The sequence below is a fragment of the Solanum verrucosum genome, unplaced genomic scaffold, assembly GCF_900185275.1.
Source record: "Solanum verrucosum unplaced genomic scaffold, falcon-dt-bn FXZP01000279.1, whole genome shotgun sequence".
NCBI lineage: Eukaryota > Viridiplantae > Streptophyta > Magnoliopsida > Solanales > Solanaceae > Solanum > Solanum verrucosum.
Genome location: NW_026020289.1, coordinates 423,542 through 444,851, shown reverse-complemented (window position 1 = coordinate 444,851; position 21,310 = coordinate 423,542). Strand labels below are relative to the sequence as shown.

The window sequence follows — 21,310 nt, the reverse complement described above, 5'->3', positions numbered from 1 at the left end:
ATACATCCTGGAAATTAGCGATGACTTCTCCAGATTCATGTGGAACATGTTCTTGAGATCAAAAGATGAAACAACTGGAACACTAATGACCTTTGCAAAGGGGATCGAGTTGATACTAAACACCAAAATTGCAAGCATCAGGGCAGATCATGGTACCGAATTCGAAAATGCCCAAATCAAAGGCTTCTGCGCTAACCATGGAATCCACCATAACTTCTCTGCTCCAAGAACTCCTCAACAAAATGGGGTTGTTGAAAGGAATAACAGGACCTATAGTAGACATTTCCAGAACAATGCTCAAAGATTCTGTTCTTGCAATGAGCTTTTGGGCTGAAGCAGTGAATACAACTTGTTATGTCACCAACAGATGTTTAATCAGATTAGTTCTGAAGAAAATTCCCTATTAACTGCTAAATTGAAGAAATCCATCTCTTATTCATCTAAAGGTTTTTGGATGCTAGTGCTTTGTGTTGAACAACAACAAGGATGATCTTAGAAAATTTGATCCAAGAAGTGATGAAGGAATGTTTCTGGGATACTCCTCTTCAAGCAAAGCCTACAAGGTATACAATACAAGGACCAAATGTGTGGAGGAGAGTGTGCATGTATTTTTTGATGAATCAGGTGAGTTGAGCAATCGAGAAGGAAAAGAGGATCTTGAATTTGATGAGCTAATGTAGATTCAGATGGAAAACCAAGTTTGAGAAGCTCGGCATGAAAAGAATTAGAGTGATGAAAAGGCTGAACAACCTATGGAAGTACCTCTCAAGATGATGCTCATGAAAGAGAGACTCAGAATGGAGAATCAAAAAGTGATGTCCAAGCTGATGAACCAGATAAGGAAACATAATTCATCTCATCCTCGAGACAACTTGATTTCCCCTCTTGAATCTAGAATTCAAACTAGATCTAAGGCAAGAAATTTGGTTGCGTTCTCAGCTTTCATATCCACTCTTGAACCAAAGAACATCAAAGAATCTCTGTTAGATGCTGATTGGGTGAACTCAATGCTAGAAGAGTTGCATCAGTTTGATAGAATCAAAGTATGGCACATGGTCCCCAGACCACTTTAACAAAACCATCATTAGCACAAAATGGGTGTTCAGAAATAAATTGGATGAGCATGGAACAATCACAAGAAACAAGTCAAGATTAGTAATGCAGGGCTATAGTCAAGAAGAAGGTATCGATTATGATGAGACCTTTGCACCTGTTGTGAGGATGGAAGCCATTAAAATACTGATAGTTTTTGCCACATACATGGGATTCAAGCTCTTCCATATGGATGTCAAGAGTGTTTTCCTAAATGGGTAGTTAAAGAAGTAAGTCTATGTCAAGCAGCCTCCAGGGTTTGAAGATGTTAATCAGCCTAATCACGTGCTAAATCTAGACAAAGCATTGTATGGCCTAAAGCAATAACCTATGGCCTGGTACGAGCGATAGTCAAAAATCTTTCTTGAAAATGGGTTCAAAAGAGGAAAAATTGACAACACATTGTTCTTGAAGTCAAGAGGAAAGGAGCTCTTCATAGTGCAAGTCTAGTAGATGATATCATCTTTGGAGTTACTATAGATCCTCTGTGTGAAGAATTTGCAGCCCTAATGAGTTGTGAATTTGAAATGAGCATGATGGGGGAACTAACTTTTTTCTTAGGGTTGCAAATCAAACAATCTCCCCATGGTACATCAATTTGTCAGGAGAAGTATATCAAGGAATTGCTCAAGAAGTTCAGTATGATAGAGGCCAAAACTATTGATACTCCAATGAGTACAAATGCAAAAATGGACAAAGATGAAGTTGTCATTGATGTGAATCAGACTATGTATAGAGGAATAATTGGATCTCTTCTTTATCTCATTGCTAGTCAACCTGATATAATCTTCAGTGTAGGAATGTGTGTCAGGTTTCAAGCTGCTCCAAAAGAGTCACACATGAAAGCAGCCAAGCAAATACTGAGATACTTGAAGGGAACACAAGACCTGGTCCTTTTCTATCCTTCTGACGACTCTTTCGATCTAATTGGTTATGTTGATGCTGATTATGCATGGTTTCTTGTTGATCGAAAAAGCACCTCAGGGATGGCTCATTTTCTAGGGTCATCACTAATCTCATGGGGAACAAAGAAGCAGAATTCAGTAACTCTATCAAGTGTTGAAGCTGAGTATGTGGCGGCTGCATCATATTGTGCTCAACTCTTATGGATCAAGCAGCATCTCGAAGATTTTGGTGTTCTCACAGATACCATTCCTCTTATATGTGACAATACAAGCGCAATAAACATGGCCAAGAATCATGTCTAGCATAAGAGGACCTAGCATAAGAGGACCAAACACATAGATGTGTTGCATCACTTCATCATAGACAATGTTAATAAGAAGAACGTGGTGATGAGGTACTATAAGATGGAAGACCAAGTGGCTGATATCTTCACCAAGGTATTAGGCAAAGAAAGCTTCATCAAGAACAGATTGAGTTTGGGAATGCATAAGATCACCTGATGTCACAAGAAGTTTGCATGAAGCCTCTCATATGACTATGCTAGGGAGGGCAGGTATCTATACATGTTGTATTGCTTAACGTTTGTGAACTCACACATGGTACCTTACTGCAGGTACACACTCATATATGTTGGCTGAAGGGAACATCTAACCATAATAGGAAGAGCTATCTATAGAGAGGGACCTGGTCCCCCAGAAGGTTAGTATCACTTTTACTACACAGTTTTCTGTCAACGGTCACTGCCACATGTCTCCTCCCTATTTTTTGTGTCACTTACAAATGTCTTTTCAGTTTAAAAACCAAGAGTCACTACTGTTTAGGGACCCGATACCTTGTTAAATACACCATTTTGTGAGAATTCAACACTCAAAAAATTCTTTCCTACTCTCCTCGAATTATCTCACTAAGATGTCAATTGTCTTCTTCTTCTTGTTTGAGAAAATGTTGAACTCTTCTTCTTCCTCAAAATCTTCTCTCTCCTAAGAAATCAAAAACCTCAGTTCATTCAATTTCTCAATTCATCCTCCTGAAGGATCTCCGTCCACACTAGTTTGTGAGGTTGGTGAGACTGATGAATCTATCACACCCCACGCTGAAGTGTTAGTATCTCCTAAAATCAACCTTGGGGATGTCTTGCCTTGCTCTCCAACTCTGGTTCTATCAGACAAAGATTCAAAAAATTCTGAGGCCCAGTCAGTTGTGAAGCCTACCCTTGAGATCGACTCCCATTGAAGGTCTACAAGTCGTGTCTCAACTAGGGCTTGTGTCGTCCACTATGTCTTGGAAGGTTATTTGAATGTGATTTGCCTGAGGGAAAAGGTATGGAATCCAACATACTAGCAGCGGCAGAGGAATTGGTGGTCGTACAAAGTTTGGCGTCTCTCAAAGGGGATACTCAGTCAACACTCTTAGAACAAGAATACAGATCACCAAAACTGGTCCCCCGTAGTGTTCAACCAGTGTTCGACCAAACTCATGTGACCATGGGGGTTAGCAGTGAAGAGGAAGATAAAGAAGAAACCCCTCTAAGTTGGTCTAGAAAAGGGGTTCAAGGGGCAAATGTGTCGACTACGGTAGTCTCAGATCTTGCAACAACTCAGGTTGCACCTGAGACTAGACTTAAGGATGCGCCTACTAAGTCTGAAAGGAAAAGAAAAAGAAAGAGAAAAGGAAAAATGGTGGAGTCTCACCCCAAATGAGACAAAAGAAGATATGCAACAAGAGGGGTGGTATAAAAATTAATGGGAGATGTTTTGACGGTAAACAAAGTCCAAACAGAAAGAAATCGTAGACGAAGAAGGATTCTTCGTGTGCCTACAAAGGAACCTACCTCGCTTCCTCTAAACATAGGCTCAAGTGAAAAGAATCTGAAGACATTGTTTGAACATTGGTGAAACGGAAGGCGGAGGCAGAAAAGGAACGAGTCAAGGCTAAAAGGGTTCCTAAGACTTTGAAGAAATCACCTATAAAAAGGACAAGGTGTCTAAAAAGGGCCCCTATAAACCGAAATCCGATAAGGGACCAGGTACGACCTCTCAGAAGCAAGTCGAGGGTGGGGAGTTGACAAGAGAAGAGCGTGTTGTTGAACTCGAAAATCAAAAGGTGCTCAACGGAAGGGTATTTGATCTATACATTCTCGCAAAACATGGTATGTCTACTCTTTTTGATTATGTGTCCCTTCAAAGTTGGGAACACCTATTTGAATGTCCAGCACCTTATTTGCACGAGCCAGAAGTGCGGGAGTTTTATTATAAAATAGTGCTCCTCGATGATGAAGGTATTCAAACAACAGTTTGGGCAGTAAAGATATCTCTCAATGAAGAAAGCTTGGGAATCATTTTGAGAGTTTGATGTTTATCATGACCAATGACACTAACCTACGGTATGAGTGTTTACGATCGTCGATAGTATAGTAACCCAACTAAAGGTTGGGGTCGTGTCCCAAGGGAGTGGTTTTGAGAATTGATAGAAAAATAAAATTACGTTCTAACTAGTCGTAGCTAAAGATATTGATGAACAAAAACATAGTAAATTAAAGGAGGTGACATGAAAGTGTCAAATATCAAATATCAAATGGGGGTTTTGTCACAAGTAGTAAACACAACAAAAAATTAACAAGAAAATCAAGTATGGGGAGAAGTTCTTGGGGTGTGACTGCAATACAAGCTAAGATAAATCGTTGGGTACATGCTTTCGATAGGAAATTTGCAAAATAATAGTGACTAGGCTAAGCTTTAAATGGAAATCAGTTTCCTCTCAGGCAACTTACCCCGTTTCAAATGGGTTCCTCTCGGACACTCATCTGCCGCATGAAGACTAGCCTACGCCTTACCCCACTCATTCTCTCAAGCTGAGTGTTAGGATATGGGACTAGGGCTCACCCTCTCGGGCTGAACCTCATGTCGACCCACTCCTTAGGCCATCAGCCTAGTGGTCTTGGTTTAGCGACCTCCCTCTCGGGCAAGCCGAAAACACATGGGTGGTTTTGTATTTGCAACTACAAACCATTTAAATTAAACCACACCACTACGTGAAATCACCATTAAAATACATCTAGTCTATCAGCAAGCAAGCCCAACAACAATATCAACACATATTTGCTAAATCACACCCCAAGAATGGGCTTTTTAGCCACACATCAAGAAATAACAAAATACACCTAAAATGATACTAAAATAAAATGGGTATAAGAAATTAAACCTTGATTTAAGTAAAGGAAGAAGAATGGAGAAGACCCACTTCCAACTTGGGGAAGATGAAATCCTTCTCTCTTCAACTCTCCCATAAAACCCTCTCCAAACTTGAGAGAAAAATATCTAAAAAGTACTATTCTATTATGAACAATATAAAAATGGTTCAGGACTTATAAAATTAATAAAGAGTTCGGTATTTATAGACTTCAGAAAATAGCGTTGGTGGATCTTTCGGCGAAGTTAGTCTATGTCGCCGAATGACTCAGTGACTCACCCTTTTTTCTGTTTCATCACCGTTTCATGCTTGCCTTCAGAATCTTCACGTTCTGGACCATTGGGTGGTATAGTACTGCTTCACAGAACTATTCAGCGAAGCGCCGACTGCTCCTTTCATCGTCTTTTTTATCCTCTTCCTTTAGGGCTTCGCATACTGGAACAATGGGCGGAGTCTATCCTTTCAGCAAATCGCCAAAGGTTCTTAGAGATGCTCATGCTTCAGTTTCTTCGTTCTTTTCAGCCTTTTTGTTCCTTTTTGCGCCTAAGTGTCCATGCTTCCACTAAAACTTCAAATACCTGAAACCTAAGAGTTTTCATCAGATATTGAGACAAAATAAGCATTCGAGGACACAATTTCTATCAAAATAAAGAACTAAATGAGTCTAATTGTGGACTCAACAGAGTTCATTCTATAGGGATCTGGTCCATTGAAGGTTGCAAACCTTCCAGTGATTTTTTTCAAAGGGCTACCAAGCGTGGGGACATTAAGCGTGTTGGTCTACCCAAGAAGTTCCTAAAAGGAGAGTATTAATTAATTTTTGAGTTCATTAACAAGGTCCTAGTGCCAGGAGTGAGAAGAGAACTGTAGCATCTGTCGCAGATTTGTTCCACATGGAACAGTTGGATGAACTTGAGGCTATCAACCTTTCTGCGATTATGCTTGAACAGATGCATAGGGTGATGACTTGGAAAAATGTTAAACATGGCATACCTTATGGGTACCTACTCAACCATGTGTTCGACCACTTTAGAGTACCTCTTGGCAGGGGAGTACCTGAAACTGTGAAACAGATGTTCTCTCCTACAACCCTCATTAAATGTGAATGTACTGAAGGATAGGTCAAGGGTAAGTCTCAGGTGTCTGATCTTCTTGAGCAGCTAGAATCTCTCAAGCGAGAGCTAAATGATCTTACAGTAACCTTGAATGTAAAGGAGGTTGAGATTGTATGACTTAAGGCTCAGACGAGTAGACTATTTCTGAGGGACCTGGTACCAGTTCTATGGGTAAGGAAGAAGTCAAAAAATTGAGAGCTGAAAATGCCAGCTACTGAAGAAAAATGCCTCACTCAGTGAGGTAGTTCAGGCTCTCAACAAGTAACTACTCCAGGCCCATGTCGATGTTAATAATCGCATGACCCTATTGTTGTGGTCCTTACCTCCTTCTTCCCCTCTATCCTAAATAAGTCTTTCATTCAAGTTTAATATGTCTTTCAACGTCTATGTTGGTTTCTCTTTTCAGTTCTTGTGGCAAAGTGTATTGTTTTTATCAAACCTTGTGGTCAGCATTAGTGATCTAATGATATCATCTTTTTTTGCCCTGACTAGTATGCTTTTATCTTCTCTATTTTTGCTTACTTGCGCATGTACTGTGTGGCCCATGGCCCTGAATTCCTAACGTTTGCATGCAGCTTGTATATATTTATTGTTACTCCTTTTCAATGATGTCAAAAGGGGGAATTGATCGTAAATTGTTTGTGAAATTAGAGTATAGTGACAGGGGGAATATTGATAGGGAGAATGATGCACTTTGAATGAATGCTAACTCATGTGAGTCAATTGTTTGTCATCATCAAAAAGGGGGAAAGTGATAAGTCTTACTATTTCCAGATGTTTTGATGATCCTCACAAATACAGAGACCTGGTTCTCTGCAGAGTGCTCTCGTCCAAGGTAATGTGCTATACAGCTGGAAAGATGTCGTGTCAGGGGTTGGTGAGGTCGTCAGCGTACTGAACCAATCAGAATGGACGAGGTAGTTTGTCCAACGGTTAATAATTCTTTATGGTTGTTATATTCAACAAGACAAACAACATATCATATTATTCATTCAAAGAGAGAAAATTCAAGCTTCAACAAAACAACAAGGGACCTCATAGACTGACGATTCACTTCCTGAACCTGTTGTTATTTTGATTGCTTGTATTTGTGCTTAACTTGTAGGATTCGTTTCACTTTGATAAGAAACGTTTCAAAACCTTGTGTGAATCATTGTAAGCACATAGTTGAGGGTAACTTTGTGTCTTAGGAAAAAGTCTATATTAATCAGTAAGGATTAGTATAGTGGGCAATGCAGGTATTGCTTAGGCTCAGTTAAGTAATAGGTTGTATTACCTAGTATTGAGATTAGGAGGTTAATCTCATTGTGTGGTTGTAAACTGTATTTCGCTTTTGCTTGTGAAGATTAGTGAAAACAGTTTGAAAATCCTGTGAGACAGGTCGTAGTTTCACTCCCTTGAGCAAGGAGGCTTCCACGTAAAGTATTGTGTCTTCTCTTTAATCTTTGTATTTACTTTCGTGCATCACAACTATGTAAAGGACCTGGTCCCATCGTAGTTAGTGGATGCATACATTCCAACAGGGACGATTAAAACGCTTAATTGGAGTTTAATGTAGACATTCATATAGCTACTACGTGGGTTGTAGGTTATTTGGGATTTTTTTGGTTTGCTATTGTCTTAAAGATATGATTGATTACTCATACGTGGGGATTTATTTTGTGAGGTTTTTTTAAGTTATTTAATGAATAGAAAATGTATTTTTTATATAAAATATCTCAAAAAAAAAAAAGATAAAAGATAAATGCCAATGGTGGCTTTAGAGGCATGCCACATCACTTCTCCTACATCTAACTTTATATCTATAGATATATAGATTTATTTTTTGGTAAAGTATCATTTGGTAGAGTGTATAAATATAATGATAAATAGAGTGTATTAGGAATATTTGCATTAGTAATGTTTATATTAGTTATGTTTGCATTAATTATACATAAAAGATTCTTATGCACGGTTTGATTTGGTATATTAAAAATAGCATACATTGCAAAAAATCTACCAAATGACCCTTAAATACTATACATGTGTCCCTTCGCTTATTTAGTGGACCCTGATTCTTATACATAAGTGTCTTTTTTTTTTTTTTTGGGGGGGGAGGGGTATTTCACAATGTTGAAAAAGTGCTTATTCAAATTGTTGAAATATATGCTACTTCCTTGGTCCATTTTTTTGTCCAATATTAATTATTATTAGCTTGCCAACTTAAGTCTCGACTACCCCTAAAACTTGTTCGCATAATTATAGACACCTCAAATAAAACTTGTATTTATTGAACACCTAAATTCCTCAAAACATGTACCTATTAAACACAAAACACTGATGTGGCAAAAATCGTGTTCTAGGCTTTCTTGGGGCGCGTGAAGAAAGTTCAAATAGTGTTTTTTTTAAATAAAATACATTTTTTCCTCTTTTATTGACACTTGGCACTATAATGACCCCACCAATCATCGTCTTCATCTTAATTTAGTTTCCAAAGCTTTCTCCATTTTTGCTTCAACACTGTGTTTCTCTCCTCTCTTTTTTTTTAAAATTTTATTTCTTTCAAATCTGAATCAACTAATTGAATGTATGAAGAAAGAAGAACAAAGAAATAAGATAAATTATTTTTATGCATTGGATGAAAAAAAGTCGGACAATCTATCACCATTTTCGAACAAATCACCAAATTCATCAAAATGATATTCGAAAGTTTGATAGAATTGATGTATCTAGTATTATATTTTTTATTAAATCTTCAAGTTATTTGAAAAGAAATTGAATTTTGTGTTGGAAAAGAATGTGTTTTGGGAAGAAGGTGACGAAATGGGGTTGGGAGGGGTCAGGTAGGGGTGAGGCTGGGTAGAATATGTTGACATTTTCATTTTTTTTTTAAAACAAATTAGATATATAATGTGTTTGAAATAATTTTAAACAAAAAAATATTTTTTATTAATTTTGGGGGCCCATGCCATGTGTTAAATTTTAATTAGTCATTTTGTCATGTCAGCGCAAGTGTACCACTCACTCTTCATATATTTTTTTTGTTGATTATCAGAAAATGTCTAATAGGAACAATTTTTTAATACGGTTAAAACCTCACTAAATTAATACTCGACAAATTAATAATCTCTCTAAGATAAAAAAATTTCTCTAGTCCCGATTTGGGCCAATGGAAAAAATCATTAATTTTGATAAGATAATATATTTTTAGAAGACCCATATATAAATATATGGTCCCATTAATATGATAAATTAATAATTCTTTAAAAGTACAAATATATCTAAGACAATTTAGTAAAATATGATTCTATTGTGTTTATTTTCTTGTTAAAACTTAAATCTAGTTGAGGCTCATCTCTAACTTTTCTTATTGCATCCAAACGTTTCGATTTTATCTTTTTGAACTACATCATAAAATTATAAAGAGTTATAGATGCGGTAAGTGCTTTGTTACAGTATCTAGTTCCAAAGGTATTGTATCATCTTTAACTTCATCATCAACATTATTTTTTTTGATGGTATGCACAATTTCTTCTAAGATCTGGACCTTTGAACATGTATCATTTTCACTCTGGTAATTCAATAGTTATTGAAGTCTATTTTATTGCAGTAGCCGAGATCATTAATCATAGATTTTTGAATTTATTTTACAATGAACTATTTAACAAAAAAAACATATTACAATGAAGGGATATACATATATTATACTTTATGTATAATGTATTTATGTAAATTCAATAAATATGATACATAATTTAGTAAGATATTATAATTTTGATGTATTCATTGTACTTCACATATAATAAATTTTTTTGGGAAAAGCATAAATTCCCCCTTAAACTTGTTCCGAAAAGTCAATTACACGCTTAAACTATCATAGTGACCTATTACACACCTTTACTATTCAAAAGTGAATTTTCTTACCCCCTAAAACTGACATGGCAAAAAAATAAAATAAAAATAAAAAATAGGCTCGTCGGTTTGAAATTAAAGTAAAAAAAAGTTAGAATCCTCTTTTCCACCCCACCTCCACACCTTTTCTTCTTCAAACCCCACTCATTGTCCTCTTCTTCTTCATTTTTTATTTTCATCATACTTCTTTATTTTTTATTACAATCTTAAAGCACAAATTTTTTTTGATTCGCAATTAGGTTAATTCACATAGATTGGTTAGTGAATAATTGTATTTTATCTATAAAAAAAATCGGAAAAGGGCCTAAAATACCCTCGAACTATTGGAAATGGTACAAAACTACCCTTCATCCACCTATTGGCTCCCAAATACCCCTGACACCACCTATTGGCTCTCAAATACCCTTCCATCCACCTTTGGGTCTAATATTGACCACTTTTATAGCGGATTATCATTTAAATAATTTATTTAAATATGTGGCGGCTGTTAGTTACAATTTAATTACTTAAATTAGTTTATAAACTCACTCATTACTAATTATATCCGATCCAAATTGACTGCATTTGACTCAAGTTAATTATACCAGACCAAATTAATTACACCCGCCCCAAATTACATTACTCCAGCGATTAAAACAAATACACCCTTCGTTTCCAACATTTCACTTCCTCTTCCAACCTTACTTCCCCAATATATTCGCTTACAATTTCAAAAAAATATTACCTAAATACACTCATGTATCAATAAATAATCATGAGAGTTTTAGTGATTTTTTTATGGTGATACACGTGTATTTAGGTAGTGTTTTTCGAGATTGTAGGCGAATATATTGGGGAAGAAGGTTGGAAGATGAAGTGAAATGTTGGGAATAAAGGGTGTATTTGTTTTAATCGGTGGGGTAAATGTAATTTGGGACGAGTGTAATTAATTAATTTGGGTCGGATATAATTAATAATGGGTGAGTTTGTAAATTAATTTAAGTTATTAAATTATATCCAATAGATGGCCGACACGTAGTTAAAAAATTATTTAAATGACAATTTGTTATAAAAGTGGCCAATATTGTACTCAAAGATGGATGACAGGGGTATTTGGGAGCCAATATGTGTATGACAGGGGTATTTGGGAGCCAATAGGTGGATGGAGGGTATTTTTGTACCATTTCAAATAGTTCAAGGGTATTTTAGGACCTTTTCCGGAAAAAAATTGATTGATTGTTTCTATCTTTTTCATTTTTTATGACTTTGTTAAAGAATTTTTGGTTGTTAATCAATTTTTGGGTTTGGTGGTAATAGCAGCTTTATGGGTTTGGTGGTGATGGGTGGCAGGTGACAAACATTAAAAGAGATAATTGAAGGTGGTGAAGAAGAAAAAATTGATATTGATAATGGTGATGGTGATATTTGGTGTTGGGTGACAAAGAAGAAGAAGAATTGAAGGTGATACAGTGGTGGTGAAGAACAAAATCAATAGTGAAGGTAGGGCCGGATATGATTTTCCGATGAAATGAGAATTGAAAATGTGTGGGATTAGTGATAGAGAAGATATAATTATTAGAGAATTAAAATAATTAATTAGGGATTAGTTAGAGTAAAATATAGTTAACAAAAGAAAAGTTAATTAATAAAGAAAAGAAAACAAAAAATTATAATTATGACATGATGCTGAACTGATGTAGCGCTGATGTGGCAGCGAGTGTAATACACCACATAATGTGAGAGTGGTGTTACACGTCTCAGGGTGGTAATAAATTCACTTTTGAGTAGCTAAGGTGTGTAATAGGTCACCATGATAGTTTAAGTGTGTAACTGACTTTTCGGGATAAGTTCAGGGGGGAATCTATGTATTTTCCAAAAAAAAAAACTATGCAAATTCAATAATTATGATACATAAATTAATAAGATACAATAATTTTGATGTAATCAAAATTAACATTCATTGAATCTCAAAACACTCTTAAAATTAGTAAATATTAATTTATCGATTAAATAATATTTTTATAAAATAATAATATTTAATGGTCCACCTATACTAATTTTAAAGTGTTTAATAGATACTAGTCTTAGTTAAGATGTGTAAATGAATTATGCGTACAACTTTGAGGGGTCGTATATAACTTAAGCCTAGCTTGCCACCCTTCTAAAGAGTACTAAATAGAATTACAAGTTTACTATAGTAATCTTTGAAAAATTTACCGAGAAAAAATGATCGAATGGAAATTTAGAAGTTTTTTCCTACTATTTTTTTTATATAAACAAATATTTGAATTTTGACTATTATTAAAATTTGAACGTTTAAATGATTTTCAACAATGGTAAAATTAGAAATATATATATATATATATATATATATATATATATATATATATATATATATATATATTACCTTAAAAACATGAACTCCTAACTTAAATGTTAAATTACTATAATATCCCTAATTTAGGCTGTGACTTCTTCGATGAGTTGTGACTTTTTTCAAAGGGTTGTGATTTTTCGATGAGTTGTGACTTTTCCAAATAGTTGTGACTTTTTAAATAAGTTGTGACTTTTCAAAGGGTTATGACTTCTTGGAAAGGTCATGATTTTCCGCATAAGACACAAAAAACACTTGCTCATACTACCCTTTGTTCACTATAAATAGAGGGGTTTCCTCTCATTTTGCAACCACAATTTCTTTTTAATCTTCTACTCTTCTTCTTCTTGCATTTTAAAAAATTTCGTGTAATTTATTGTCGTTGAGTGAGTTCGAAGTTTAGCGAAATATGAGGTACCACTATTCCGATGAAGTAAATTGTTCTATCGTAAGAGGGTATATTCCTTAACCTAGGGTACTTGAGGAAAATAATTCTGATGATATAATATTTTTTTTCTTAGTATATACATTAGTATGTAATGTTCCAATATATGAAGTTAACATGATGTAGTCTAAATTCATTTATTTTTGTTAACAATTTCTCTTGTGATGTAGATATATGATTCTGAATATCTTTTTTAAAAATTATTAACACTGTCACGATTTGTTTTTTGATGTTCAAGACAAAAGAATAATTTTATTTATCAATGCTACTTATGTGATTTAGATTGTCAGGTTGTTTGCTTCAAAATAATTATTACTATATAAGCATTACCCTTTTTATTTTATTGATTTACTATTTCTTAATATTTAAGTATTTTCGACAAAGAAAAGTTTATATGACTTGTAATAACTTCAGTTGAAGTTTGTATTAGTTTAATTTTTATTGTAGTCTAAATTCATTTGCTTTTGTTAACAATTTCTCTTGTGATGTAGATATATACTTCTGAATATCTTTTTCCAAATTATTCAACTTCTCAAGAGTTAGAGAATTGTCACGATTTATTTTTCTGATTGCCAAGACAAGAGAATGGCATTATTTATCAATGCTACTTATGTGATTTAGATTATCAGGAAGTTTGCTTCAAAATAGTTATTACTATATAAACATTGCTTTTTTGTTTTACTGAATTACTATTTCTTAATATTTCAGTATTTTCAATGAATAAAAGTTGATATGACTTATAATAACGCCAGTTGAAGTGTTTATTTGTTTAATTTTTATTGTAGTATAAATTCATATATCCCTAACTTAGGTTGTGACTTTTTTGATGAGTTGTGGCTTTTCTGACAAGTTGTGACCTTTTTCAAAGGATTGTGATTTTTCGATGAGTTGTGACTTTTCCAAATAGTTGTGACTTTTTAATTAAGTTGTGACTTTTCCAAAGGGTTGTGACTTCTTGAAAAGGTCATGACTTTTCAGATAAGACACAAAAACGCTTGCTCATAATATGCTTTGTTGACTATAAATAGAGGGGTTTTCTCTCATTTTTCAATCACAATTGTTTTTAAGCTTCTACTCTTCTTCTTCATCTTGCATTTTAAAAAATTTCGTGTGATTTATTGTCGTTGAGTGAATTTGAAGTTTAGCGGAATATGAGGTACCATATTGTGAATAAGAGATATATATGATGATCCACATTGAACATTTACAAAAGAATCTGCAATATTATTTTGTGCAAAGCTTATTACTCAAATCTTCGCTTAAAATTTCTAAATTGATAATCATGTGCAATGCACGTGTCGAAAAACTAGTATATATATATTCAACAACAATTGTTGGTGGGCCATAGCACTCTTAACTCAATTCGATTCTTTCTTCCGTTGGATTTGCTATTTCAGTTTGCCTTGAAAAGACCCCTATTAAAGCAAAATAACAGTTGCCATGAGAAACAACAATAATAATATGAATAATGTTTGTTACAATTTGGTTTTTGCAGCCAAATATGTTATGTTGGGTTTTGTCATGTACTTTTTCATTCATTGTCAAAAGCAGGATTCAAGGTGTTCAAATCCTCTCTTTGGCCTTTCTTCTTCAATGTAAGCACTTCTATATCCCTCTTCCAATTTATGTAACATGTTCAATATTATAAAATAAAATTTATATATTTGAAAACTCTATGAAAAGTAGTACAAGTCAAACATAGCTAATGATTCAAAATGTTCAAAGGATGTTTGAAAAAATTCGTTTGACTCTCCAAATAGTAATATGTTCACATAAAATGGGATGGATCACAACCCCGTGCACTAAACACTATCCACGAGTCTGGAAGTCTAGAAAAGGGCCAGACCACATTAACCGTATTTTGTAATTTATGAAGGTTAGAGAGGCTTGGTGCTCTTGATTGGAATAAAGTGGTCTATCATCATCAAGTATGGAGGCTTATCACGTCTATATGGTTGCATGCTAGTCTTATTCATCTACTCGCAAGTACAATGGGTTTTATGGTTGTTGCCAAACACCTTGAGCAACAATATGGTTTTGGTATGTCAGCGCCTTCTCATATATGAATTTTGACCCTCTTTTGCTTTATGCTGATATTGATTTGATTAACTTGTTTTGCTTTGACAGTCCGCATTGGTATCATATACCTATTCTCAGGAATTGGGGGGAGCATACTTACCTCGTTATTTATTCAGAGGAGCGTCTCTGTTGGTGCTTCTGGGGCTCTCTTTGGCCTTATTGGAGCTAAGTTTTCAGAGATTATTGCAAATTGGAGCGTCTCTGTTGGTGCACTGTTCACTCTGTTGCTGATAGTTGTCATAAATCTGGCAGCTGGAATGCTGCCTCACGTTGGTAATTTTGCTCATATCAGTGGATTCATGACTGGACTTCTCCTTGGATTTGTTCTGCTCGTGCCTCCTCATGTAGGGCGGGCAGAAAATGATCAGAATCTTCCAGTTGTTGATCATGTCTACTCCAAATATAAGGCCTACCGAAATGTCCTTGGACTGCTTTCTCTGATTCTACTAGTTACAGGGTCAGTGTAAGTATTTTCTACTATCTATTGGTGTCAACAAATTTGGTATTTCCGATAGGATGATGATGGACCTGACCAAATAATCTTGTTTACATGAAACTGCAGGTTTACAATAGGATTGGTGATGGTATTTCGAGGAGTGAACATATATGATCACTGTCATTGGTGTCACTACCTCAGCTGTGTTCCCACCTTTCTATGGAAATGTGATGGAACTTAGAGGTGATTGCAGAATTTCCCAGTTTGGCATGCAAAGCACTCACTAGTTTATTATTCGTTTTAGCACTTTTTTGTTCTTTCTACTATGTACTACTAGGCAGTTAGATTTAGTTCATCTTTATTAATTAGAATATATAATGTTTCATCTATCTCACGGTTTCCTTTTCTTTTTTCTCAACTCACATATATATCAAGTACCTCTCAGTCCTGAGAGAAATAGCAGAAAAAATCAACAAAAACATTGTTGTGTTGCCAGGACTTTGAGTATACTAACAGAAAAATCACACCACCAAAAATCCTAATTTTCCTAACATATGATTATTTGTTGAGACTAACACTCCACTAATTGAAAAAAAGGAACAAACACTTCTTTGGAACAAATTCAATATGCTAAAATGACTAGTTAGTGATGACGAGCACAAGAGACGGGAGAAAGGTTGCAGTGAGAAGGAAGGCGAGCAGCAACACGAACAGTGTTGCAGATGCACTCATGATCCAATGATTGGAGGGCAGCACAACACTCTGTGCTAGGAGTCGTATTCGATGTTCCCGGAAATACAAATGGGGAGCAGACGTTCAGGTTCCCAAGTGATGCCAAGCATGTCTGTGGCTCACCCTGAGATTCAATCACTTGGCTTTGCAGCAATACAGTTATAAGGATACTCAAAAGCACTAGGGAAAGAACAGATTTCAGGTCTGCCATAATATGATTGTTTTTAATATATGCAGCTGACTTGTTTCTTCTTGTTAATTAGGATTCTGTATATTTATATATAGTATTAAGGTAAGCAAAAGTGTGGAGTGTATGAAGAATGACCTATCTGCATGAAGGACCTAATTCAATGTTTTGTGCCACTCAGCTTTTTTGTCTTTTAATTTGGCCTGCAATTTATAGTTAGACCATGACATTGTATCAATTGGTCCAATATGGTTACTATGCAGGGAACTCATTTTTCCCAAAATTTTGACCTAAATAATACAAAAGTAAAATAAATTAGCTTAACTAGTACAAAACCTGAATAGTTGACTAAAATAGCACAAACGTATTTCTCAGTAACGTCTTACTGAATATTTAGATTTGAAGTTTAAAATAGGCTTCTCTAGAAATGAAAACATGCAGTTGTAGAGATAAGATAAAGTTAGCACAGAACTCATGACTTCATTGGAATTGCAGAAGAATCACTAAAACCCTAGAGTTTACAATTTGCAAGTAATAGTACTACTACTACAATTTAACAAGTGAAAGAATACAAGAAAGAGAGGATGAACAACAGAAAAAAAGATTACAACAATGATGGTTTAAGTAGTTTTAGATGGTTGAGTAGCTGGAGCTGTCGAGTATGTCTTTACTGCAAAGAAAAGCTTCTCCCTCTCCAATGGACCATCTTCATGATCAACAATTTGACTATCCCAGTTCAGTCCATCTGCTATTCTTTTCACTCTGATCAATATATCTACGTCGTCTCGGATTATTACACTTCCCTCTGGCCTTAATATCCTATCCAATTCTAGCATAATATCTTCCATTTCACATCTGTTAAACAATAAACAAAAACATTTTTGAGACTTCCATATCCAAGAAGGTAAAAGAACATGATCTTTTGGAGATCATAATTTACCTGTTTTCGTAGAGGGTAAATACGGAATCAGCATGAATGAGATCGTATGTTCTTGGGTAAGTTGACATAGCCTCACACCTATAGAAAAAAGTTAATATTCATCACAAAAGCAAAACTACAGGGGTAGGTAGATCCAGAATTTAGACAATATGAGTTCTGAATTAAGAGCGTATGTGCTGAAATGTGCATCTAACTCTGTCAATAGTACTAGCTTTCTGTGCACATAGCTATAGTCGACCTAAAATTAATGCTGCCATTTACTGGGGTTAGGGGGGAAATGTGAAGGAAGCATAGTAATTACCAGCTCTGGTATGTTCCGATTAGTCCTCGTTCATAAATAGCACCAAGTGTATTGACCTTAGCCTCAACGGGAACTATATTCATCACCCAAACAGGATCATTGACCAAATTTGCAGCAAAGCCACCTAGGAATGCATTCATATCTAAGATGTTTCTATATCGCCCAGGCTGGCCAAGCTGGTTATTCACTGACTTGTAATAAGAAACTCTTCTTTTCCATAGCTGTGAATCCTTCTGGAAAACTTCTTCTGTGACACCATCTACAGTTACCCTGCTTATCCTTGGTGGTATTGCGTGTAATCTTTTAGGCCACTTTTCCAATTGTCCACCGGCCACCTCTTCTTCACTTGCAACTTTAGGCAAGGGAGTTAAACAAGTTTCAATCTTTGTATACCTGCAAATATCAAATCGACACGAAGTAATCTCAATGCTAAGAGAATATGGATTGTAGGATAATACCAAATGTGACGATAAATCGAAGGAAGCACGAACCAGGCTTTATCAGGATCTTGTGCAGGACACATTGGTGGATTTTTGTTTCTGTTTCGAAATTCTGTGCACTTCATATGATTGAACGGCTTCTGCCATATTGCGATATCATCCTTCTCAACAAACTTTTTCCAGCAGAGTCTCTTAGCTACTTGCTCAATTTTATTTTGTTCAGCATATAGGTCTTCCCTGGTTCTTTCCCAGCCTTTCCAATGTCTTTTCCAGTTGATCGGCGGGCCAGAGAGGATCCAAAATCCACCAGGTCTAAGGACTCTATCAACTTCAATCAAATACATGCCATCATACTCGCCCCATGGAATTAGACAACGAGAGCAATGTGCCATGTCAAAAGCTCTAGATGGATATGGAAGCCTCTTGGAGGCAATAACTCCAATTAGAGCAGGTACTCCGCGCTCGAGAGCAAATTGAACCTGTGCTTCATGTGAATCCCTAGGTGCAAATGACATGGCTATGATATTTCGCGACAAAAGATAAGCTCCCCAACTCGCAACCTGCATATATTTTTAATGTTTCAATACAATTGCAAACATATTATCTTCCTCAACATCATTTCCCTCTGCTTAATGCAGCAAATTAACTTTCTATGGTAAAAATAGAAGTTTTCATATATACAAATAAGATTCTTTATGTAGTAGAATTGTAGTAAAAGTTGTGTAATTAGCTGCTGAAAGATTCACAGAAGAAAATGAGATATCATGCATGGAGTGCCAGGTGTAGAATGAAGGAATTCAGGTCAGGAAAAAAAAAAGCTGCTTTGATTCCTCATGGACAAAAGAGCTTTTTGTCTAGATTCTAAGTACACCTCACTGGCCTATTTCTAATCCAATCTAAGCAAGGAACATCACTTTCCTAATTATTCCTACACATAATTCAACTTCTTGTAGTCCCTCTTAGGTCACTCTTTCACATTAAAAGATTTCATTCATCATCAATGCTTAATCTAAATTTGTCCCACCCACTTTTTTATGATTGTGGTCTTATTTCAGCCACATCGACTAATTCTACAGGATATTTGTCACCTTCCACCAACAATAAATTCCAGGTAACTCTGTCTACCAAGACTACGACAGATTAGAGAATGACCTAGTGTTTTTTGTCTCCGCTAAGATTTGAACAAACTCATAAATCTCAACCACTTCATTAACCACCAGACCACACCTGGGTGCAAATTTGCTTTTGCAGATCTATAAAAGTATTACTATCATGGAGTAATTAACTGTCATTTCACTCGTGACTAAAATTTCTATCAGAAGTTGATTATTTTATTCTTCATTTTCTGGGGACTAAAGACTCAAGAAATGCAATACTGTAAAAGGGAGTATCAAAATTCAAGAAGAAAATGTAACAAACAAGCAAAACAGAGAATATTTTGAAGGAAGAAGGTAAAATTTACCCCACAGCCAGTATCAATGGCGGTTCGAATGGAGCCATCTTTAAGATTGATCAATTTCGCAATGTCATCAATATAAGCATCAGCACCATTAGGGAACATAGTTCCACCACCAGGAAATCTGAATTTGTCACCTTCATATCTAATCCAATTTTGAACGGCTTTTTCTACTGTCAATTCTTTATGTGGAACATTAGCATACCATGCAACATCTCTACTAACAGGCCATTTAAATGGATTCTTGTAACCGTACGGTGCAGGTATACGGCATTTCAAGAGTTCATTCTTTTCAGGGCAATGCCTTTCTCTGTAAATTAATCTTCTTCTGTTGAATTTCAATGATCTTTCAGGGTCTTCACATGGGGTATACTCACTGTACTTGATGTCGCAAACAGGGTAAATCTTGATTGCGTCATCAGGTGCTGTAACAGCTGCTCCGCCGTCTGCAGCGGAGTGATGGGTGGTGAAGTCTAGTTTTTTGGTGGTGGTTCTTGAAGATGGAGGATTTGTGGAGGTGTTTTTAGAAGGTAAACAGGGGAGGGAAGTGGTGGTGATGACGACACTGCTGCTGCCGGCACCGGCGCCGGTGGTGCTGCTTTGCCATAAACCGGTGAAGTAAAAAGCAGAGCAGAGAAAAGTGATGGCAATTAATGAATAAAGATTGGGTTTTTTCAAAGGTAAAGAAGAATAGTGGGAAGTTGGAGTGGGTTTGGAGGTTGGAGTATAGTAAGGGGTTGGATTAGAACCCGCCATGAATAGAGAAAGAGCTCTGTTTCCTACTCTGTTTCAAGGGTGAGTTTTTGCCTTGAGGAGGAGTTTATAGAAGAAACTGAGGAAGGGGTGGTGACAGATAGCGGCGGAGCTAGAATTTTCGCGAAAAGGGTTCAAGATTTGAAGAAGTAAAAATAAGATCTAGTGGATTCGACATCTACCAATAATTTTAACTAGGTATAGAATTGTATAATTTTTCATTAAAAAAAATCCGGATAAACTCCCGACCACAAGCTGCTCCTACCCGGTGAGGGGCCGGGAAAAAATTATTATTCTCGTCAATAAAGTGAAAGTTCAGATAGTCGAGAAACTATTAAGATACCTAATTTGGGGGAGGATTAGAGATTTGAGAAGGGTTGGATGAAAAATAGGTGAGTTGTCAAGTTGTGTTTAGGGAGATGTGATGGGAGTAGTTTACTATGTGCATGGTTAGTAGATTACTAATTAGTTTTAATTATAGGTAGTAATTAACTACTAGTTGGACATGTGAGAAGGTGCTAGTTTTACAATGTGCAAATTAAGAAGAATATTACTATTATTACCATATTATATTTGTTAATTTGGCAAGTTATATGTATAGAGAGCATTTTGTTTGGTTAATTACAAAGTGGGAAATAAGAACGAGAAAAGGAAAATTTACAAATGTATTTTCTGGGAATATCTTCATGTAGTTGTGATTAAAAATTGAATTTGAAGATTTAACTAATTTCGATTGACGTTTTGAGATAGAAGTTGATAGGAAACAAAATATGTTTTTTTTATCATTAAAATATTTGCAATGCCTTTAGGATGATTTAGAACTGTTTGGGGGCGGTTTTGACTCATTAAAGTTGTTGAAGTGAGATATTCTTTTTAAATTTTATGTAAGTTTTTGGCAGATCTGCTTCTGCATTTTTGTCTTAAAGTGACAGTATAAAATGTGTTATTACAAGATTAAGAAAATCCAATAGGATAGGTTTTACTAGTTTGTATAA

General features: G+C 35.5%; 3 protein-coding genes across 3 annotated transcripts; 1 reads left to right on the top strand and 2 right to left on the bottom strand.

The window, feature by feature from the left end:
- The first annotated feature begins 5,439 nt into the window (after window positions 1–5,439).
- On the top strand, window positions 5,440–15,747 carry LOC125834369 (RHOMBOID-like protein 2). Its single transcript, XM_049513521.1, has 9 exons — window positions 5,440–5,533; window positions 6,025–6,146; window positions 6,309–6,413; window positions 7,104–7,219; window positions 7,408–7,475; window positions 14,487–14,586; window positions 14,868–15,031; window positions 15,119–15,527; window positions 15,633–15,747. The coding sequence occupies exons 1-9, from the start codon at window positions 5,440–5,442 to the stop codon at window positions 15,745–15,747; spliced, it is 1,293 nt and encodes a 430-aa protein (XP_049369478.1).
- Window positions 15,748–16,149: 402 nt separating this feature from the next.
- Window positions 16,150–16,473, bottom strand: LOC125834357 (stamen-specific protein FIL1-like). Its single transcript, XM_049513509.1, has one exon. It carries the CDS (start codon window positions 16,447–16,449, stop codon window positions 16,150–16,152), a length of 300 nt encoding a protein of 99 aa, XP_049369466.1. The 5' UTR covers window positions 16,450–16,473.
- Window positions 16,474–16,885: 412 nt separating this feature from the next.
- Window positions 16,886–20,428, bottom strand: LOC125834337 (probable methyltransferase PMT15). The gene is made up of 4 exons (XM_049513493.1): window positions 19,569–20,428; window positions 18,158–18,666; window positions 17,667–18,059; window positions 16,886–17,280 (listed from the first exon to the last, which is right to left on the bottom strand). Coding segments are annotated over exons 1-4 (1,653 nt in total). The 5' UTR covers window positions 20,319–20,428; the 3' UTR covers window positions 16,886–17,279.
- Between the last annotated feature and the right edge of the window lie 882 nt (window positions 20,429–21,310).